At 33.2% G+C, this 21,598-nt stretch overlaps 2 protein-coding genes across 2 annotated transcripts; both read right to left on the bottom strand.

Annotated features, from left to right (window-relative positions):
* Window positions 1-1,846: 1,846 nt before the first annotated feature.
* On the bottom strand, window positions 1,847-9,605 carry LOC133874570 (uncharacterized). Its single transcript, XM_062312427.1, has 9 exons — window positions 9,299-9,605; window positions 9,114-9,212; window positions 8,561-8,658; window positions 6,517-6,640; window positions 6,174-6,295; window positions 4,629-4,770; window positions 4,463-4,521; window positions 4,190-4,388; window positions 1,847-2,160 (listed from the first exon to the last, which is right to left on the bottom strand). Exons 4-9 carry the CDS (start codon window positions 6,575-6,577, stop codon window positions 2,057-2,059), a joined length of 687 nt encoding a protein of 228 aa, XP_062168411.1. The 5' UTR covers window positions 6,578-6,640; window positions 8,561-8,658; window positions 9,114-9,212; window positions 9,299-9,605; the 3' UTR covers window positions 1,847-2,056.
* Window positions 9,606-12,009: 2,404 nt separating this feature from the next.
* LOC133878502 (uncharacterized) lies at window positions 12,010-17,359 on the bottom strand. Its single transcript, XM_062317091.1, has 3 exons — window positions 16,417-17,359; window positions 15,101-15,630; window positions 12,010-12,699 (listed from the first exon to the last, which is right to left on the bottom strand). The coding sequence occupies exons 1-3, from the start codon at window positions 17,198-17,200 to the stop codon at window positions 12,040-12,042; spliced, it is 1,974 nt and encodes a 657-aa protein (XP_062173075.1). The 5' UTR covers window positions 17,201-17,359; the 3' UTR covers window positions 12,010-12,039.
* Between the last annotated feature and the right edge of the window lie 4,239 nt (window positions 17,360-21,598).

Raw genomic sequence — 21,598 nt, 5'->3', positions numbered from 1 at the left:
TACCTTCTTCAACTCCATGGTTTCGATTTTTGGATATGGGTCAAGAAATTCATCGTTCTTGATTTGCCCATTTTTTTCTTCTTGAATTCACTCACCACAAACTTCTAACTTTTCAATTGTCCTTCTTTCTTCAGATAATATGATTCTGCCCTTTTGCAAAATTTCAGGTTCTTGAAAATCCTTGATTTCTTTTTGTTCCACTAATTTTTGTTCTTCTTCCGGTTCTTGAAAATCCATTTCTCTTCCCTCTGGAATTTCATCTTCATATTCTTTTGCAGCTTGTTCACCTTTCCTGCCCTTTTCACTTCTTTCTAACAATTTTTTAATGGATTCAGTCAAACTCTCCCGTTGATTCAGATAATTCTTCAACTTTTGTTCTGCTTCACAATGATGCCCAAATCTACTGTTTATTAGTCTTACAAAATTATTCCACTCGGTATCAACTGTAAAGACTCCCTTCCGTTCCATTTCTTCCAACCAAGCTAGAGCTTTACCTTCCATATGATACGAGGCGAACATATATCTGTGATAATCGTCTGGAGTACCATAATAGTTGAAACATTGGTGAATCTTGAACATCCAAGCCGAAAGATTCTGACCATCAAACCTGTGAAGATCCATTTGATGATCCTGCCTCTGCACTTCTTCATAATCCCTGCTAAACCTCCTCCTTTCTTGATGATTCAGCTAGCCATACCAGTACTGATTCTCATCATAATCCCTGCCAAACCTCCTCATATCTTGATGATTCTGCATGCCATACCAGTACTGATCCTCATCTTCATTTTGTCTTGCATGCCTTCTTCGGTCTTCAAAGTAACCGGGTCTGCTTCTATTATTCTCAAAGACTTCATTTTCTTGAAAGATTCTTTCTTGAAAATTCCTGCTTTCTCTTCCTACTGGTACTTCTTTCCTTCTTTCATCATAACAATGTTGTTGCACCCGCCAGTGAGGATCCTCTTCATACCTTCTGCCTCCCCTTCTTTCTTCATTATAATGATGTTCCTTTTCATACCTTCTGGCCCTCCTTCGTTCTTCATTATAATGTTGTTGTTCTATCCGGTGCAGATCTTTTTCTTCATCTAACCTCTCAGTTCTTCTCTTTTCTTCAGAATACTGGTTTTGAATTCTGCCCTTCTCAAGAATGTGCATACTATCATAACTACCTTCTTGGAATTGCATATTTCTCCTAATTGTTGCCATTGTTGGATCGAATGGCTCTAATACCACTTGTAATGAACTTTCTTATTTATAGGATATTTTCTATGATTTAGATGGAAATGGATATGAAATTGGAATGGATATTAATGGATTTGTAGAATGAAAGAATGGAATGGATAAACTGAATATTGAAATTGATAAAAGGTTGACTAATTCGAGCTTAGTCGGGCTCCAAGAATGGGTGATTCGAGCTCAACCCAAAGGCTCCAAGAACTACAATTCTAAGAAAACACTTCAACACTTTCGATAACCTTTCTTTCCCATACATTGGGCTTTTTATACTCTCAACCTACATATCCTAACTAACTAACAAAAGCTCAACTATTTAACTAACACAAGTCTAAAGTCTTATTATTACAATTATATCCCTTATACTACTATATCCCTTACATTTAAGCTTTATTCTTTATCTCTTAGTTCTGGTACTTGGATTGGGCTTCCTAATCCTTCTACTCCTATCAACCTTCATATTGTCTCTTATGTTAAACCTAATTCTCATTTCTTCTATACCCGGCAACAGACCTACGCATGCAGGTGCTGATACTAAGATGCATTAACAACATTAATGACTTGCATAAGGTGGGTGTATATAGAGGTTTTATACAATGAAAAAGCAACTTTCTCATTAGAGCCAGTGACAGCAAGCAAAACATTCATGGTAAGGGTAAGTATTAACAATAAAATATACATTCTCCCAGCAGCCACATTATGAATACTCATCAAAAAAATAAAATATACATTCTCGTATAGATAATTCACTAGAAATTCTGGAACATGAATAATGCAGTCACTAGATCTTTTGTCAGGAGATCTAAAGGCACAACTACCTACCTATTCACTGTATTTGATTTTGGGGCTGTGAAAAGAAATCTTTTGCATTACGTGCTACCTCTGCTTCAACTACTGCTTCCAAAACAATGTCTGCTCCTTTTGCACTTCCTGCCACCACATCCACAGGGTAAATTATTGGAAAATGAAGTGTTTGACATGCATAAACAGAAATAACTTGCAAATTCTCTTGAGAAAATGCCAGAACTGTTTATGGAGCACATGCCAGAACAACTGCATATAGAAATTCTTAAACGTGAAGAGACTAACATGCTAAACATTAAATCGTTTCCAGGAAAAGATTCATTAATTTTTCTAAACCTGTTATTTTGACTAAAAACTAACAACAACAACAACAACAATAATAATAATCCAAAGTGGAAAAGAAAATTAAGATATTATTGAAGGTAAAAAGCCTATAGGCTATAACGCACAGATAATGGACTCGTGCATATATCAATATATACATGGCTGCCAATCAGACCAATGCATACTATAATCTTACAAAAGAAAGATGCTAAAGACAATCCTTTATGCAGATCATCTTTGAAGCATATGTTATCAGGATTTCTTTAACCATGATAGTCTATTCCAAAAGCGCAAAGCACAAATGTCCAATATTTTACAAAATACACATGCCAACTTAACTCAGGTAGATTACGATTGCCAAATGTAGAAACGATAATGTGTCCAGAGAAAAAATAATAAATAAATAAACTAACAGCAGAATCAATTGACACAGAGAAAGAAATAAATTTTCTTCTTGATAAATAAAAAGGAAACAAAATGGTGAAAACCTTTGTCGCATATGGAACTATATTTAAAGCCACAGTATATGTGCACACCGACAAAGGTTTTGTTTAAACAATATGAATGAAAAGTGTTAAAATCCAGAGAATTTTCTTCCATATTTATCGTCAGGATCTCATCACATTTCTTAGCACACATCACCTACTCATTGTATTCTATAAATACACCTCAATGTAACACAATTTCATTCAAGTCAATACAATAACAACTTAGCCTACTGAGCATTATAACGGTGGTGAACGCAGATCTCCAAAAGGTCAAATCACCTCAAATCCTTCTCTTTCTTCTCTTCTCAAATTATGCTTCTGCTTTCTCTCATATTTTATTTTATTTCAATATTTTAACAAAAAGAAAACTGAAAGTCGTAAGCTTAATGCATGAAGGAACCTCTCTTTAGGCCACTAATCAAATATTCCAACTACTAATCAGTTAACCAAGACTATGGGTCAAATTTTATTTTATTTTATTTTATAAGGTGCCCCCAAGTACACAAACTATTGATTAAATTGATAACAAAAAGATCCAAGATATACATATAATGAGATGCATTTTCCTAAGTAAATTGCAAATTATCCGTATATTGAAATATGAGATGAAAATGGGAGTCAAACAACTAAGTACACTTGCTACACAATGGGCAAAAAAAAAAAAAACTCATTAAATCGTTTATACGAATCTCTTGCCCACCAAGTCAAACCAGATAACTTTTAAAAATAAGTGCCAGATTGAAGGTTTTCCAATCACATTCCTTATTCCTCTTTGTTACAGCCATCAAACTTGAGCCTTCACCAACCAATTTTTGGTCTCTTCCAAATGATTTTAATTTTCTATATTTAATTATTATGTTTTCTAGGAAAAGAACACAGGATGGATGGGGAACTGCAAATAATGCTAATTTAAATTTCAAATATTTAAGACATAAAGCTCTTTAGTTATCCTTAATAACTAAATTAGTGCACTGATTCCTAGAAAAGTCAACACAAAGATCTTGGCCTATTTCTTCATTCATGAAGCTCAAATTTTAAAGCGATGCCAACGGCAAAAATAACTGACACAGGACCACAGATTGAGGATCTCAGGAGGCACAGGACAACAGGTTGAAGATGTTCACTGAATAACAGGAAAGCTGCTGCTAAAAACATTAGCTAGAAAAAGACAAATGTTTTATTTTCTTATTTAACATGGAAAGGGAATTTTGCACTCCAGACTGCTTTGTACAGTGCTTGGATTGGGACAAAGAACTGACATAAAATTTTGTAAACCTAAATAAGTAAAAGCGAAAGATAGAGATGAACAAGAATAACTACTGATAAATAGGGAAAACTATTACCCTTTCTTTCTGCTAGCATCCCAGTGCTTTTAGCTGAAACTGGAAGGATAGTGAAGAGACTAGCTTCATCATTAAGGTTCTCTTTTTCTGTACTACTCTCCAATGAACCAGTGTTTATGGCTTCAGATTCAGCCAATCTGGCATATGCAGTTGCTTGGCTATGCAAATCAACTGAACCTAAGGCTTTGAAGCTAAAATCCTGCGAAACATACATAAAAAGAAATTAAGATCATCCAAGTTAAATAAGAAATATAATAAACAGAGTTCAAAAACCTTCATCACAGCATTTGTTGGCTTCTGCTCTTCTTCACACTTCTCAGACAAACCGTCGCCTGCCTCAAACAAAATACATACACATATACATAAAACAGGTTAACAGAGGGGAGTAAAACTCACAAAGGTAGCAGAATAACTTAAAAGCTTTGGAGGCTGAGAATACCAGAATTTCTGTTAGGAGCAAGATCTTCAGGATTGTCCGTCAGCCTTCGGGTCAAAGGACCGGGATTAATGAGAGAGATACTTCGAATTTCATAACGAATAGCCTCTAGTTGTGCCATTGTATCTTGAAGTTCTTTGTGAACCTAAAAGTTAGTACAAAAAACACAATTTAAATTGAAAAACCCTCTGTAGATTTTGTTGCTGTAAGATTACCAAAACTATCTTTTGTCTTAACCAGGCATATGTTTTTGCTACCACCATCAAATAAAAGGTACTAATTTATTTATATTTTGGATAACTCTACAAATATCTTTTGTAGAGGCTCTTTCCTGTCTTCTCTTGTCTGCATTCGAGTATTAATGCGTGCTCTTTACTTTACCATGTTAAAGAAAAATAATGTCCACCTATTCAAAAATAAGTTTACAGTGCATTAATACCCTCAACTTGAGCATATTCCATAGGGCGCTGCATGAAATATGTGCCACATCATACACATTACATGTCCTACCTGGGGGCACTCAGAACACTGGTTTAGCAGCCAAAAAGGAAAGTCTAACTCGGGCTAATTCCATGAGAAGAATGCCATTACCGTAGCGACCCAAAGAACACATTACCCACATTTGTGCTTAATGACTACTCAAGTTGCAATTAGAGCTCCCTAGAATTACTTATAAAATTCAGTTTTACCTAATAAGGAATCAATGTGGACAATTCATCTTCCTACTGCAGGACTAACTTTCTGAGGTATTACAATTACAATAATGGCTAACATGCCTAATGAGGCTACCAATAGCAAGGCCAATGCCTAGACCAAGCTAAAAAAGGCCCTGAGCCTTAGGGACAAAAATGAAACAATGATGCTGATACATGTCCATATCATATCTGCTAACTTATGTACATGTGTTGTATGGCCTTGCCTATAAGCATCACTCACGACATTAGTAAAGGATCTTCTCCATGGCACTCCTCCTCGCACTAACAAAGGATTGCTCCTCTCTCTCTCTCTCTCTCTCTCATCATACTTGGACACCATTATGCATACAAGAAAGGGATAATGAACACGATAATTTAAACAAAGCACATAGTACAATTGGACATCAAAAGAAAATGGTAATTCCATCTTTCTCTTTGATAGCATTACAGAGCATATATCCAACCCCTAAATCAGATCAAACGTACCACAAGATAGAAAGCAATAAAGAACCTTCAATGTTATGATATCCTAAAGACAATCCTACTCATAACATAAACTCATTTCGTATTCTGTTAAAAAAAAAAAAAAAAAAAAAAAAAAAAAAAAAAAAAAAAAAAAAAAAAACTAGCTAAAGCCCATCAATCCCAAATACGAGTTAAGACTAAATACATTTAACCTCAATGCAGCATTTTTCTTCCTGCCACAACCACTCATCCTCATTCTCAAATGACCAAAGTGAAAATTTTGGTTATTCCCTTTAACCATATCTTACCTCAAAGAACAATGCTTTCTCATCAATATAGTTAGTTATCTTTATTCTTAGAAACAAAAGGAGGAATTAAAAGAAATCACCTGGCGAGCTTGAGACTGCTGCATAACATTCTCGAATTGCCCACGAGCTAATTGAACGTACCCGATTGCCCGACCCGCTAACCTTCCAGCAGTTCTAGCAATAAGCGGAAGATCCTTTGGGCCTATAACCCCACAAAAACCAAAACCCGTTTCAATTTTCGTTTCTAAGAGCATTCTCGTGAAGCGAAGACCCCATCACCGAAACCCACAACTTAGATATACCCAGAAAAGCATTGACCAAATCGAAACAGGGAAAATGGAACACTCGAACCAAATTTTGAGCTAAAACCCACGAAAACCAAAATGTAACATACCCACAAAGAGAAAGAGAGAGAAAGAGTACCGACTAGAGCAGCGGTGGCACCGACCAAGAGGAAGAGCTCTCCGTAGGAAATACCAAACATAGTGGGCCTATGAGAAATAGTCTGCTGTCTCCAGCGCTCTCATAAAGTTAGTCACTGCAACAGCTGGAGAGAACCAAATAGTGGGATAGTGATACGCATGATTATATACGCTCGGAATTGATAACGTTGGGCTTCCGATTCCAATTTTCCAAAGCCTCGTGGAGATTTTTTTTTTTACTATGCCTTCAGTTCTGGAAACAACAAACATTTCCCTCGTGTGTATTTTTTCTTTAATCTATTTTTTTGTCATTTAAAACTTGAGAAAAGTTAATATATCTCTTTAAACTACCGATTAATTGTCGATGTGCCTTTTAAACTATCAATTGTGTCAATATTTTTTTCTAAACTACCAAACAATGTCAATGTGCCCCACAACGATAAAAGTATTTTTCACAAAATTATATAAAAATAATAATAATAATAATAATAATAATAATAATAATAATAATAAAACTTAAAATTATATAAAAAAAAAAATTAATTAAATTTTTTATTAAAAAAAATAAAAACGAAATGGGATGCCACGGATCAAGATTTAGCTAAAGAGGTTCTTAAAAGATCTTAAGCAAAGAAAAGCATAGTCAAGGTCCAAAGCCATTCCCTCCCTCTAAGTCACTCCCATTACTATCAGACATTCAAACTTATTTTTCAATCGCTCTAAAAAAGTTGCTTACCCTTTTTATAGAATTACGAAAGATAAAAACAAAAACAAAAGAAAGAGAATATTTACTTTTTGTATACGATAGACAGTTAATTACTTTACTTTTGATTAAATTAAAGTCTCAATTATTGTTGCACGCAACAAATTATCTCTTGCTTTTACAAGTGGTCCACAAAACTTCTCGCATGCTATTTCTTCATCCTTTTAGTTGGTTGTTAAGATTGTATGAGAAATGTTTTGCTATACACTTCCATCCCACTCTCATCCCACCTTTGTTTACATGGACCAATAATATTGTTAAAAAAATCAGGGTCCCACTACACTCTCTATCTCTCATATTATTAGTCCATATAGACAAGGGTGGGATAGAAGTGGGATGAGAGTGTATAGCTATTCTATGTCGTCCAATAAGGGTGAAGGGATAAGGCTTTGGCTGTCATCAATTAAGCTAACGTAAGGCCTCTATGTCATCTACTAATAACTTTAGACCGTATGGCACGTAAAGAATTTTTTTTCTTGTTTCCATATTTTCAAGCAAGCCTTTAGTTTTTCTGATTTGATCTATACTGTCTGTGTTATCAATGGAAACTTCAGTAACAAAGAGTCTTTTACCATTTGTTACCATGAACTTGTTATATGATGATTCTCTAATTTCCTTTGGGTTATGAGACAAAATAACTAAACTTTGTACCTAGTAATCCATTTCTTCGACATAAGCAAGCACTGAAGAATGAACCATTCATTCTTCAGCAAATTATTCATCTATTAACTTGATCTGGACACTTTATAAGCCATGGTGTCCATCATTTCTTGAGGCGTCTTTTCAGAATGAGTAAGGCTCATGAACTTTTATATGATATCAGAGCGGGTCTCTTGCGATGATGAGCATTTTCCTTCCGTATATTGAACACGTGTTTGGCCAAAGTTACCACACATGAGGGGGCGTGTTAAAGTGTCTCACATCGCTAAGATAACATTGACCTGGACACTATATATGCCATGAATACTCCTCATCTTTCAATGCGTTTTTTAAAAGTGAATAAGGCCCAACACTACAAAAAACTGTGCAATTAGTGACATTGCTACAGTAAATTACTTTTTGACACGTCACTAATTAATGACGTGTCAAGTTGTAGCATGTCCAGGGGCAGAATCAGGATATTTGGTAAGGGGGGACGAACTTGTATAATTTTTTTACATCAAAGTACCCATTCGATTCGAAATTAAAATTTCAAATTTTCATGATGTCACAAACACACAATAGTATAAACTACTAGTAAAATAAACTAAGCAAAATTTATAGGATCCAAGAAAAAGGATACCTTTTAGTGTAGACTCTTTCTCTTAACAAGATCCTCCAAAACTCCCAACAACAACAATGATGAAAGTCAAGCCATAACAATGTTGTAACGTGCAAAGCCTAAATGATAAACCCATTTAAAAGTCAGAACATATTTGACCAAATATATGAAAGAGAAAGGCTCAGGGTGCGAGCCCCTACCTGAAATAGAGGAAATAACATTCTAAGCTTGATAAGAGATATCTAGGTGCCAAGACCATGAATAGAGTAATGAAGTCCAGTATTTACAACCAAAAATTGTACAAAAAATCTAGACTTGGAAACTGGAAAGCAAACGCCTTATCTATGACTGAGAATAAGTTTTTAATTTTTTTTTCTGAATGGGTTGACCGAGATAATTGAACCACAACCTCTCATTACAATGCAATGAAAATTTCTAAAATAACTATACAAACCCAGAATCCAAGTGGGATTTCTATTTTCTACAGCCAAATACACTAGAAAAAAGTTTTAACTTTAAGAAAGCAAACCAAGAAAGAGTATCGAACAACAAAACCAAAAGAACACAAAGCAACCTGGTCGCCGATTTTCCAGCGGAAAACGCTTTTTCCGACGGCTATGATGGTCCCGGAGCACTCGATGCCCAAGTAGCCCTGACAGCTTACCCGCTTCACCTGCCCATAAAAAAATAAAAAAGAATCCACCATTTCAATCAAACTTCAAAACCCAAAAACCAAACAGAGGGAGCTATCAAACCCACCAGAGAGGGCTTAGGGCTCGAGGCCTTGAGAACTTCAGCGAGCTTCCCTAGATTCAGCTCCTCTAGTCTCCTCTTGTTCTCTTCCAGCCTCTGTCACCGATACTCCTCATAGCTTGACTTCGATTCGACCACCATTCGACCATCATGGATTCATGGGCATGCCATGCGTGGGGGAAAGGGGGAAAAAGGAGATCATGGAGATGGCCAGATGGGTGTAGAGACTAGTTGATTTTTCGAAGGTGAAAGGGGTTAAAAAAAATATATCAGTAGAGAGAGGCGCCGGGGGAGGGGATGCCACACGTGTGAAAGGGGGAAAAAGAAATGGGTGTAGGGGCCTAGGGGGAAAAAGAAATGGGTGAGAAAAAAAAAAAAAGCCGAAAGGGAATCTGCAAAAAGCAAAAGGCCGGCAGAGTGGAGGAAGTGGGATGGAGGACAAAATATAGGATTAAAATATAAAGAAAAATTTTTAGGGGATAAATTTATAATTCTATATATTTTAAGTGAAATTTCAAAGCCACCAACGCGGGTTCGCCCTGATCATGTCATTAAAATTTATAGTGACATGTCAATTATGGCTAGTGACGTATCAAACTTGGCACTTCATTAATATTATTATATTATTATTTTTTTTGTCTTTTATAGATTTGAAATTTAGTAACGTGCCAATTTCTCACGTCACTAATTTTATTATTATTATTATTTTGTTAGTGACGTTCCTATTAGTTAGGTCGCTAATTAGCAACGTGCCAAAATTTGCACATCACTAATGTTATTTTATAATTTTTTCAAATTTTTCAGGGGATAATTGCATTATTAGTCCTTGTGATTTGCCATAATTATTTTTTACTTTTTATAGTTCAAAAAGTTAATGAGAGGTCCTCGTAATAAGCAATAATTATAAATCGATTCCTGAAATTAATTTCTATTAAAAAAATTGACAGAATCTGTTAAATGTCACGTCAGCGCCACATCAAACCAATAAGATGTGTATTACTTTTCGCCAGCTTAGATCAATTGGTCCGGTGAGTGTTTGCAATTTGTAATTTTCATTTCTTTGTGTTGTTTGGTTGCTGGGAAGCTGCTTGGAAAGTTAAAAAAAAAAAAAAAAAAAATCAATAAGTGAAACTGTGGGCAATGGATTTTCGTCTGAATTTCTGGTAGTTTATGGGTGTTGGCCGAAATGGGTAGTGCGAATAGGTTTTTGTTGTGGGGTTGTGGGTGATACCGCAATGGCAGTGGTTGAAGATGATTCCTCGTTTTTGTACTAGGAATGATCTAAAACAATAACAAATTATTATTTTTTTAAAAACAATAAAAAGTTTGAAAAGGAAATTTATTGGCGTGCTAATTTGGGACATGTCACTAAATGTCAATTAACACCTCTCGGTTTTCAGGATGCTGAAAAAACGTCACCAATAACACATAACTAACTTTTAGTGACATGTTATACCCTCTGACACATCACTAAAGACCCAATTTTTTGTAGGTGGATCATTAGATCCATATATCAATGAAGTGCTACAAGTTACTCTTACCATAACATAGCGCCTTAAAAACCTCCACCATTTTGGGATGGTTTTGAAATAAATTCATGAGCATCTGATAAGCCTCCGTCTCAGTCTCCTCTGCATTTGAACGAAATCTTTCATCAGCGAGTCATTTTTCATGGCACTGCCAGGCAAAGCAGCATATTGGGTTCTATGTTGTAACCAACCTATTTGTCGTTTGCAAATATTTAGTTGCTTCTTAAGATTGTTGACGATGCGGTCGAGATTGTGAGCCAAGCTGGATAGATCCAGTACTGATTGGTCCCTGAAATCTACGGTAACCATACCTATCTATTAATAGTGCTATGATAGTTCACAAACTGCTTCCGGTACAAGCACAAACATAATAGTTGATATTTATAAATTTTGTTCATAAATATTTATCATACTACAAAATAAGGATTTAATCGAAACGAATACTTTACTAAAGAACTCGAAAGTAAAAAAGTTACTATATGTTTTATCAATACCCTACATACCCATAATGCAGAATACAAACTTTAATTTCTTATTGATTAATAGATTAAATGATTAATCAATTTAAAGAGTGTCAAAGATCCTTGAGACATTAGAGGGGGAGGAAAAAAATTTTTATTAATAGATTAATCAATTTGATTTGGATGATAACTTCTAAAAAAAGAAAAGAAAAGGGACCTGATCGAGTTGTAAACATTTATGAAAAATATTTTAGTTAATTTAGACAACTTTTTTAAATTTGTTGTCCATATAAATTAAAAGCACGATTTTCACATGATTGCTAAAGTTGTTTGATGTGCTGCACAAACCATACCTAAGATTCACTGCAATTCTCGTTTGAACTCACAAACTGCTTCCGGCCGGTACCATGCATGTGCCACAACAATTCTTTGTTTTGAAAGTACATGCATGAATTGTCTTAAAAGTACATGGGTTTTAATTTTAAGACAAATATATGGGGCCTAAGTTCTTTGTTTTGAATTTAAGGATCAAAATTTTTAGTAGCAAATAAGCCATTCATTTTGTTATATTTTTTGTTCAATTTTTGACTGCAGAAATGCCAATTGACATTCTTTATGAATTTGCCAACTGGTGTATCGTCATCCAACATATGCAAAGTTATGCTTAAAAGATTTGACAAAAAAGAACAAAATTAAATTAAAGAAAACTAAACAAACTTCCACAAAAAATAACAATTTTGGCATAGAGTTAGACTCTTTACATACCTTTAAATTTTCCGGTTAACAAATGGAGGATTTCAAAGAAGGATAAGTCAATACCTTTTCCAAACACAAAAAGGAGGATAGCAAGGAAGCTTAAGCCAATGATACAATTGGGAATGGCAAGACCTAAGGAAGGCACTAACACAACATATGTGCCCGTCACAAATGCCAGCACCATTGCTATCATGGCCCACAAAATCAACCTAAAGGCCATATAGAGAAGTTTATCACGAAGCTCTTCATCCGAATATGTTTGTAACTCTTTATCGTAATATCTCTCATTGAAAAGAAATGGCATCAATAAGTGGATAAAGACAGCAGAACTTGACAACACCATGGATATGGTATCTGCAATAATAAATGCGATGAAAGCACCATTTTTTCTGAGAAGTGCAGAACCTGGATGCGATGAGCCTTCTTCACTACCCACGAATCCCCCAGGCATGGAAATACATGCTGCAAACGTCACCGTTGTAATGAGTGCACCCACTACCAAATGGGCTTCGGATGCTTTTTGCAACATTGATATCCTCTTTTTTTCCTCTTCCTTTTCCCTCTCCTCCTCTAGTTTGGAGAGTTCTGGAATATGATCAAATTGGCAAGCTATTATTCGTCGAGGTCGACGATACGGCATTGCCAGTATAATCTCAATTTGCTGCGTAGTATTTATACCAGTATTATTAGGGATTTTTAGGAAAAAAGTCAACGTACGACATACCCCTTCTAACATTAACTACTATTCTATTGTCAATCATCAATGTCCTTTACCAAATTGTCAATCTTCAATGTCATTTTTATCTTTTTGCTAGCTTTAAGGAACAATATTGATATTTTTTTAAAGTTTGGATGGGATTAAAGAAATATGTAGAGTACTTTTCTTGAATTTTATATAGCTTGTAAGAAAAAGAACACATAATATTTTTTATTTCAGAAGGGATTTACTATGGATTTTTTATTAGGTTGAATTTTCTATTGATGTTTTACTATGGATTTTCATATATATATATATATATACCTCACGTTCAATTTTTTTTTTCCTTTTTTTTTTTTTTGTTGTCAGTATGAATTTTGTTGCTGAATTATGTGTCAGATTTTAATTTCTTTCTTAGTTATCGTAATTTAATTTTTGGAGTTTTAAAACGTTAATTCCTGATGTGGTAGATTCTTTTATAATGTTGATGTTGTACATGAGGCTACACCGCTAACTATAGCCCCTACTGTTATTATAGAAAATGAGAATATGCATAAACATGTTATTTAATACATATAAAAGAGTAATAAAAAAAAATAGAAACTATTACAGCCCCTAATTAACGTACAGTGTCATTTGTTTTCATAGATTTTTATTTTTTAAGACCAACCAACATGTAATTCGCATGCCATGTAAGAATTACAAGAACATGTATATATATATATATAATTAAATCACTCAAATTGCTTAAAAGACAAAATTGGAATTTAAAACAAGAAAAAGAAAAAATATTTGCTGCCTGTTATAGAAAGAAAAAGCATAAAATGAAAAAATATTCATTTTTTATTGAAATAATTTTTTATATGAAAGTCTAAATATACAATGGCATTATTATTTAACCTTATAACCTTTACAGTTTTACAGTTTTCATGCTGACTCTTGTAGGTACTAGACATGCGCCTTATGACACAGTGAATTATTAAGCGATGGCTCAATTGGAAGGCCCGTCATCATGGTAAAGGCCATGTCACATGGAACTATGGAAGTAGGACAACAAATTTTTTACTAATATAAATTTCACTGCAAAACTTTAAAAAGGCAAAAATGAGGGAATGTTTAGGAAAGTTTTAAGAAGTGTTTTAAGTTTTGAAATAGGTAAAAATTAAGAATTAATTTGGTAGGGCTATATTTGTGAAAAGTTGTGAATCGGTTTGGTAAAGTTTTTGAAGTGTGTTTTGTAAAATTTTAAAATTGAAAAATATTTTTATAAACTAAAAAAGTTCAAATTAAAAATTCAATAAAAAGTGTTGCACCATGGTGGCCATGTTGTCAACGTCATGGTGATCTAACGGCCGCCATGGGGCTACAATCGCTGTCTAGTTGCCACTGCGGGTTGCCAAACAATGGTCCCCGCCATTGGTTGGCCACAGCACTACCCCATTTTTTACTTATTATTTTAACTATTTATTTTTCATACATGTAATTAGCAGCCCCTATATCTGAAATAATAATAATAATAATACATAGACAATTTGAACCTTTAAAAAATATAATCTTGAGTTATTTTTCAAAAATGTTTTGTGTTTCATTTTTTTATAAGAGTTTTGTAGTTTGTTTTGAAAAGTTTTTTAGTAGTAGATACCACATATGAAAATCCATTGGGACATGGATTTGTTGGACCCAATGTAGGTCTCACAAAGAGCAATTTTAGAAGTCGATCTTGTGTTATTTTTGTGTCCATCAAAATTCAATAGTGATCAAACACAAACTTAATAATGATTTTAAAAGGCACATCATTCTTGTAGAACACAAAAGTAACAAAAAAATGACTTGTGACATTACTCGTCCCACAATTAATCCATTGATAAATTTGAAAATAAGATGTATTTGTATCATTTTTCAAATCCATTTGGTTAAGTGGTATTTGAGAAGAGTTTTTAGCATTTAGAAAGCTAGTGAAAAGGCTTTTCTTAAGTTTTACGAAACAAGCCCTCATATTTTCACACCGCAAACAAAAGGCTACACTTTTTAAAACGCACGAGTTAAAAAACAAGGACAGTTTTATTAGTTGTATTTTAAAAAAAATTGCATTTTCATTAACTGCATTTTTAAATTATTACTTTTACAAATAGCATGTTTTATTATTATTATTATTATTATACAAATAGCATGTTTTGAAACCACTAAACTAAATGGGCACTTAATTTGATTAGTGAAAAAGACAAACATCCCATTCAAAGAAGAAAAATGATTATTTAGACTTAAAACACAAGTTAGATGGCCCCACTTGAAGACCTGAAAAACGGATAAATAAATAATGATAGAAATATTTTTTTTTCAAATGCAAAACAAAATTATGTATTACCTTTTTTTCTGGCAATTTTTCATAATTAGCTATAGCGATATCCCATGCACTGAGGTTCTCTTTGTTGAAAGCCATCTTGTCGACTAGAGGGTGATTAACGAAATTCTCTCCTCGTTGTTGAGAATTGGAATAGAAATGAAGAGGTGTATCCCCATCGACATTCTCCTCGTTCAAAAGGTTGCTTAGAGACGAATTTTCTAAGATGATTTTGATGGTCTCCTCTAAGGGGTACTCTCCTTTGAAAGCAACATGGAGTAGATTCCAACCTCTATTATCAACCAGTTCGCAACAATCTGGACACTTTGATACAATGAGAGACACTATACCACTATTACCCTCATGAGCTGCAATATGAAGAGCTGTCCTTCCCTCTTTGTCTTTCATGTATGCTACATCTCTATCTTTATCCAACAACTTCTCTGCTAAGCTTGAAGAATAGAAGTATGCAGCGAAGTGAAGCGGAGTCCAACCGTTATTGTCAACTATTCTACTTATACCTTCAATTTTATTTAGAATTCTTCTGGTTATACCTAAAATAATTAAAATATGTTAAATGTAATGACACAATTAGCAAGAGTACTTGTCAGGAGATTGAAAAAGGCGTCATTCTTTATGATCATAATTGAATCTCAATCTAATTTATTATTAATATTTAGTTTCTACTTTCTTCATAAAAATCAAATATTTAACAATTATAATCTCATATTAATCACATCGTTGATCAGTCCTTATATATGCAAATAAATGGTATGAACTGCAACATGCAAATACAGAGTACAAGGAACACATCAGGTTTCTATTTTATCAATTAGGCCTTAATTTAATTGATTAATAGTATTAATTGTGTTCCATACATCTAACGTGGCTTTCGTTGCAACTATATAGGATTATACTCAGATCAAACAACAACAAATGGTTAGTTTCCTCATTTTTTAGAATGACTTCGTTAGATAGGTTTATACTCAGATCACCATCAGTCTTAGAATTAAAGGACGGTATTTTAGATTGAACCGATAGGAGTGAAATATATGGAAAAAGAAATCCTCATTTGTTTTTCAAGTTTATGATCATCTCTTAACTATACACGCGCAAAAGTTCATAATAAATTACACTAATCTTCTTGTTTTTTTTTTTAAATAAAATAAAATAAAATAAAATGTTATAAAAATAATTTAGTTAGAAACTTAAAAGAAGATTGTTAATTGTCAAACCACACATATCAAGAGTCCTTATTTTCATGAATTTATTATTTTTGGTCCGCCACATAATTTTCTTTAAAAATTATAATAAATTTTAAAGAATTAAAGCTGCAATACTCATTACTAAATTAAACCATGAAAATATATAAGTAGTACCTCTATGATTCCTTATTACAGCAGCATGCAAAGCGGTCCTACCAAGGGGCCCCCCATGCATTGGTGATTTGCATTTGTCTAAAATTTCGATCACCACATCTTCAAACCCTCTCTCGGCAGCTATGTAAAGTGGAGTCTCATTAGCATCATTAGCAGCATATGAAAAATCTGGGTCTGTTTCGATCAACAATTGTACAACCTTAAGGTGATGATAACGTACAGCCTCGTGCAACGCCGTGTCATTCTTCTTGTTCATTGTCCTGAGTAAATCCTTAACTGCAGGTCCAATCCCACCTTCAAGGTCTTCATCGAGAGTTTTGGCACAATATTTGATTAGAACTTCCACTATGTCATCATGCCCATACCTTGCCGCCATGTGCAATGGAGTTTCACCTTTGGTATTGGCTTTCTTTAACAATTTCGAACACATTTCAAGAATTTCTTCCACAAATTTGGTTGTTGATTTCGACCCTGCATTGAGGGTTGTTGATTCTGATCCTACAATGGGGGTTGTTGATTGGGATTTGGACTTTAGGGCTATAATGTAAATATGGAGGACTGTGTTTTCATTTGGGGTTAGTAGGCGGTCAAGATCAGACTGGCGATTTTTGAAGAACTCGATATTGCCTTCTGTTGCAGCATTGTAGGAATCATAATCCATGCCAATATTGATGGGTTTTGTTTGCTCGTGCTTATTAGCATTAACCAATACCTGAGGTTGAGACGAACCGGAGGCTTCTTCCATCTTTTTACTGACTCCTATAAATATTTCTAAACACAATATGATCCTTGGGTTAATAGTTTCTATGCCTCACCGTATACTCTTTATACTGCACTTCAGGAAAATATCATGAATTACACATTCATAAGGTCACGTGGAACTCAAAACAACAACCCAAGGAATTTTAAAATAGAAAAGTGCATGAAAATTAACATGTCATTTCCTTGTTGTAGAGGTAGATGGTCAAATCACCGGTTATCACAAAAATTTAAGTTGATAGAAAATAATTTACTTAATCATTTAATTAATATTCCAACACTCATCATCACATGTGAACTCAAACTCTCACTTTATTTAATTAATATGTGGGCTCAAACACTACATGAATAAGTGAAGCCAAACATGTACAATATTTTAATTGAAATTGGAAATGAGTAACAGAAACAAAGTTAGAACTTTGGACATTTTACTCTAATAGTATGTTAAATTATATCAAATATCCTAAAAGGTTAAACAGATAAAAAAAATTATTAATTTAATTATTTAATGTATATTCTAAGATAGACATGGCATAAATAGATCAGATGAAAACAAAAAAAAATTTGGCTGTCTATAGCTAGGAAACTATAAGTATTGTTCATATTACTTAATTACGTCGAATTTGTTCATCTAATTCCAATTCCTCATTTCCTATTGGTCCAAATGTTCCAGGTGTAGCACATACTCCAAATGGTACCGTTAGCTTAGTCTCATGACAACTCGTGATGACACAAAGTATGCATATTAGGGAGCCATTGGCATATATACTTGAATGAAAAATATAATGGAAAAGAACATAATAATATAGAAAGCCTAACACCACCACCAAAAGTACGTTAAGGCCGCAGCCTATCCAAACTAATATCAAACTCACTGTATCAACGCACCCAAAAATGATTTTTAAGAGCATTGGCATCAGCTTTCTTAAATCTCATTCTCCTTATTACATATAGAAAAAGCTCTTAAAAAAACCACTTGAATTAGATTTTTTTGTTGTTTCATAAACTAAGGAAATGCTAAAGGAACAAAAATTTATATACTACATCTATGGAAGCAAAAGTAGTTCCATTAATATTATTTTAATATAAAAAACTTTATATTTTCTCTTTCATTGGTCTAGCATTTATTTGAAACATTATTTTAATGATTTCTCTTTCATCTCTTTTTTTTCTTAGTATTTAATTTAAATAATACTTCAATGATATAAAAAAATGATAAGAGAAGTTATTGTGAAGTGCATTTAAATAATGAATCAAAAAATAGTTTAATTTCTTAAATTGAAGAAAAGTTTAAAAGAAGTTGCTGCTGATGCTCTAAAGGTGAGATATGACGAAATTACCTAGTTGAATCAACCGTGAAAATGGCAATGATGCCAGTCGTAAGTAGCGGTTTCCGTTGCAAAAGTCACTTCAATTCGATATATCCAGATTGAGCTACCATGAGAAACAAAAGAACGTAATGGGAGACGAAAATGAAAGAAAAATGAACAAATGTGCACAAGAAAAGAAAAAAGAAAAAGAAAAAAGCAAGAGAGATAATTATGAGCTTGGAGTGATCAGGCAACATTGTTTCCAAATATATAGGCAAATGCCGTAACAACTTGAGGGTAAAATTAGATTGGCGGTGCAACACATGTGGTGGAACCCACCATATGGATCCTACCTCTTGTGTCTTATGTTGTGCAATTATATTGTATACCAATCACAAATCGTGTAGGAAAAGATTATCTAAAGGGTGCTATTTGACAATTGCAAAAATTTGTACCATCCACTCCTATACTTTAATGGACATAATCTTGCAACATAGACCAACGTTGTCAGACTTCATCAGAAGAGGCTTTTTATTATGAGAAATAATATTGGCCAGTTTACGACTAATTATTAATACATTTACAACTCCTAAAAAAAAAGATACAAAGGTGGTCGATAGTTGTACTAAATATCTTTTCAAAAGAATGTATCAGACGGTGTTTGTCTTTTCCCTTCGAGATATGATACATTTACAATTCTTGTTAATTCCAACAATTTATTCTGTTTTTCTACATGTGAATCATTTAAGAGATGTTCTAATAGCCGTCCAAATAAGGAGAGTGATACTTTTACACCTCAACAAAATTAATTGCTGCCAAAGATTCACCCTCTCCAGCCCTTTATTAGCCCCGTAAACAAAAGATTGAACCCAATTAAACTTCGCATGATCAGACTTAATGTCACAAGTAATGATTAATCTGCTCATGTGAACTCACCACTCCTTTTATATGTTAATTTGTTTTGAAGTGCTTGACAATTCCGCAGCAATCTGGAAAAGTTGTTGCTGTGGGCCTAGTTGCTCGTGATAGAGATGGGATCATGGGAAGCTTATCCCCGTTGGTGTAAATGAAGGAGAAATAGTTCTTTTGGCTAATTTTGGAGGAACTTAAGTAAATCTTGTTCGTTGCCATTCATGTGATACGTAATATTTGTCTTATTCTTAAGTGACATGTGTCGTCATTTTATTGGCATTGGCGTGGTACTTAACGAAATCTGTCAATTTTTTTTAACAGAATTTGACTACAAAGAGTAATTTGTATTTTTAGCATACCATAAGGACCTCTAAATTATTTTTGATACCATAAAGAGTTAATTGTAAATCATGTAAACCACATGAACTAGTTTTGCAATATTTTTTTAATTAAGAGTAATACGTGTCATCATTTATTGGTGTTGATCACATGGACATTAACGGAATCGGTCAAGTATCTTGATTGCAGTGACTATATTGTTATGTTGGCCTACCATGATGACTTCTGAATTATTTTTATATCACATGGAACGATTTGTGATTTAGGCCAATTAATATGACTGATTTTGTATTTTTTCCAAATATATATATATATATATATATATATATATATATATATATATATTGTATTAATCTACCCATTGGTTTTCTTTTTCCTTTTTTTTTTTTTTGTTTTTAAAAAATAGTTTTTTATTAATTTTTTATTTTTATTTTTTAGAGGATAAAGATATTTTTGAAAAAATTACATTTTTGACACATCTTAATTGATAGTTTGATAGCTATTTTAACACACTTAAAAATTTAAAGGGCTATTCTATAATCTATGGTTAGTTAATGATTTTTTTTTTTTAATATTTAACCCTAAATAATAATGACCAAAGCATTAAGATGAAACATTGAGTTCATAACTTATTGGGAAGAGATCTTAAAAAAAAAAAAAAAAATACTTATTGGTACGTACATAGTACTGAACCATGACCGTAAGATGTAAGATAGTGGTGTGCGAAAAGATTATCTACGGTGCAATAATTTGTACTATCCCAAACTCTTCAATAGGAGAGAAGTATACATTTCAATTTTTTTTAAAAAAAATTTATTTCTTAAATTATTTGTCACAATCTCATATAATTTATTATTTTAAAAAATAAATAATGATACATTATTTAAAAATTACTTTTAAAATAAAAATTTGAAAAGTAAAATATTTCCCTTTAAGGGGTGACCTGAATAATAAATGATCCTTGATTTATTTTTGTTTTCTTTCCACGTGTTTCACGTGCATTTTCCTGTCATCCATTACTTTATTGATGTCCTCAGGCCTCACATCCCCAACATAAATGAGTTGTAGCATAGCATGCATGGACCACGGAGACAAAGACCAAGTAATAATTAATGCGCTAAGAAAAAATAAATAACAATTGCAGAAAGTGTTAATATAAAAAAATAGAAAGAAAAAAAATATACAACCAAGAGGTGGTTCAATATTAAAGATTTATGTCCATCAGAAAGAAGTATCCTAATAGCATGTAGAAAATATTAACATATAAAAAATGTAAAATATAAGAAAGCGGAAACAATGGAAAGATTACACAGAATTTTTGAGTAATTACAGTTAGAAGTACCAAATATTTTATCAAGAAATGGGAATCAAGATGATTTAGAACTTATTCATTGGTACTCGTAACATTTTTTTATTAATTATTTTGATCATTTAGAGAGGAGAGTGTTGATGTTGGAACTGTAGATGCTATTTTTGGGGAAGAAAGTGTTTGCACAGAACTGGTAGAGGTAATTTTGGGCAGCTATATGAACATGGAAAGGAACAAGAAGGGAAGAGAAAAGGGATTTTTGCTTCTGTACGTGTGCGCGACGGAGAAGATGAGAGAGCATGAGAGAGAAGAAAATAAATGAATAAAAAAATAAAAGTAGGAAAGAGAAAAAAATAAAAGTATTTAATTGATATAGAAAAAATTAGGACAATTTATTGTGATGTGGTTTTTTATAGGAAAATAAAAAGTAGTTTTGTTCCCTAAATTTAAGGAAAATTGTTGAGTGCCTGCGCTAGTGTTCAGCTTGTTTTTAAACTTTTTTTTTTAATTTAAA

The sequence above is a fragment of the Alnus glutinosa genome, chromosome 1 (assembly GCF_958979055.1).
Source record: "Alnus glutinosa chromosome 1, dhAlnGlut1.1, whole genome shotgun sequence".
Taxonomy (NCBI): Eukaryota; Viridiplantae; Streptophyta; class Magnoliopsida; order Fagales; family Betulaceae; genus Alnus; species Alnus glutinosa.
The sequence above is the reverse complement of the archived record's forward strand: the minus strand, read 5'-3'. Positions and strand labels throughout refer to the sequence as shown.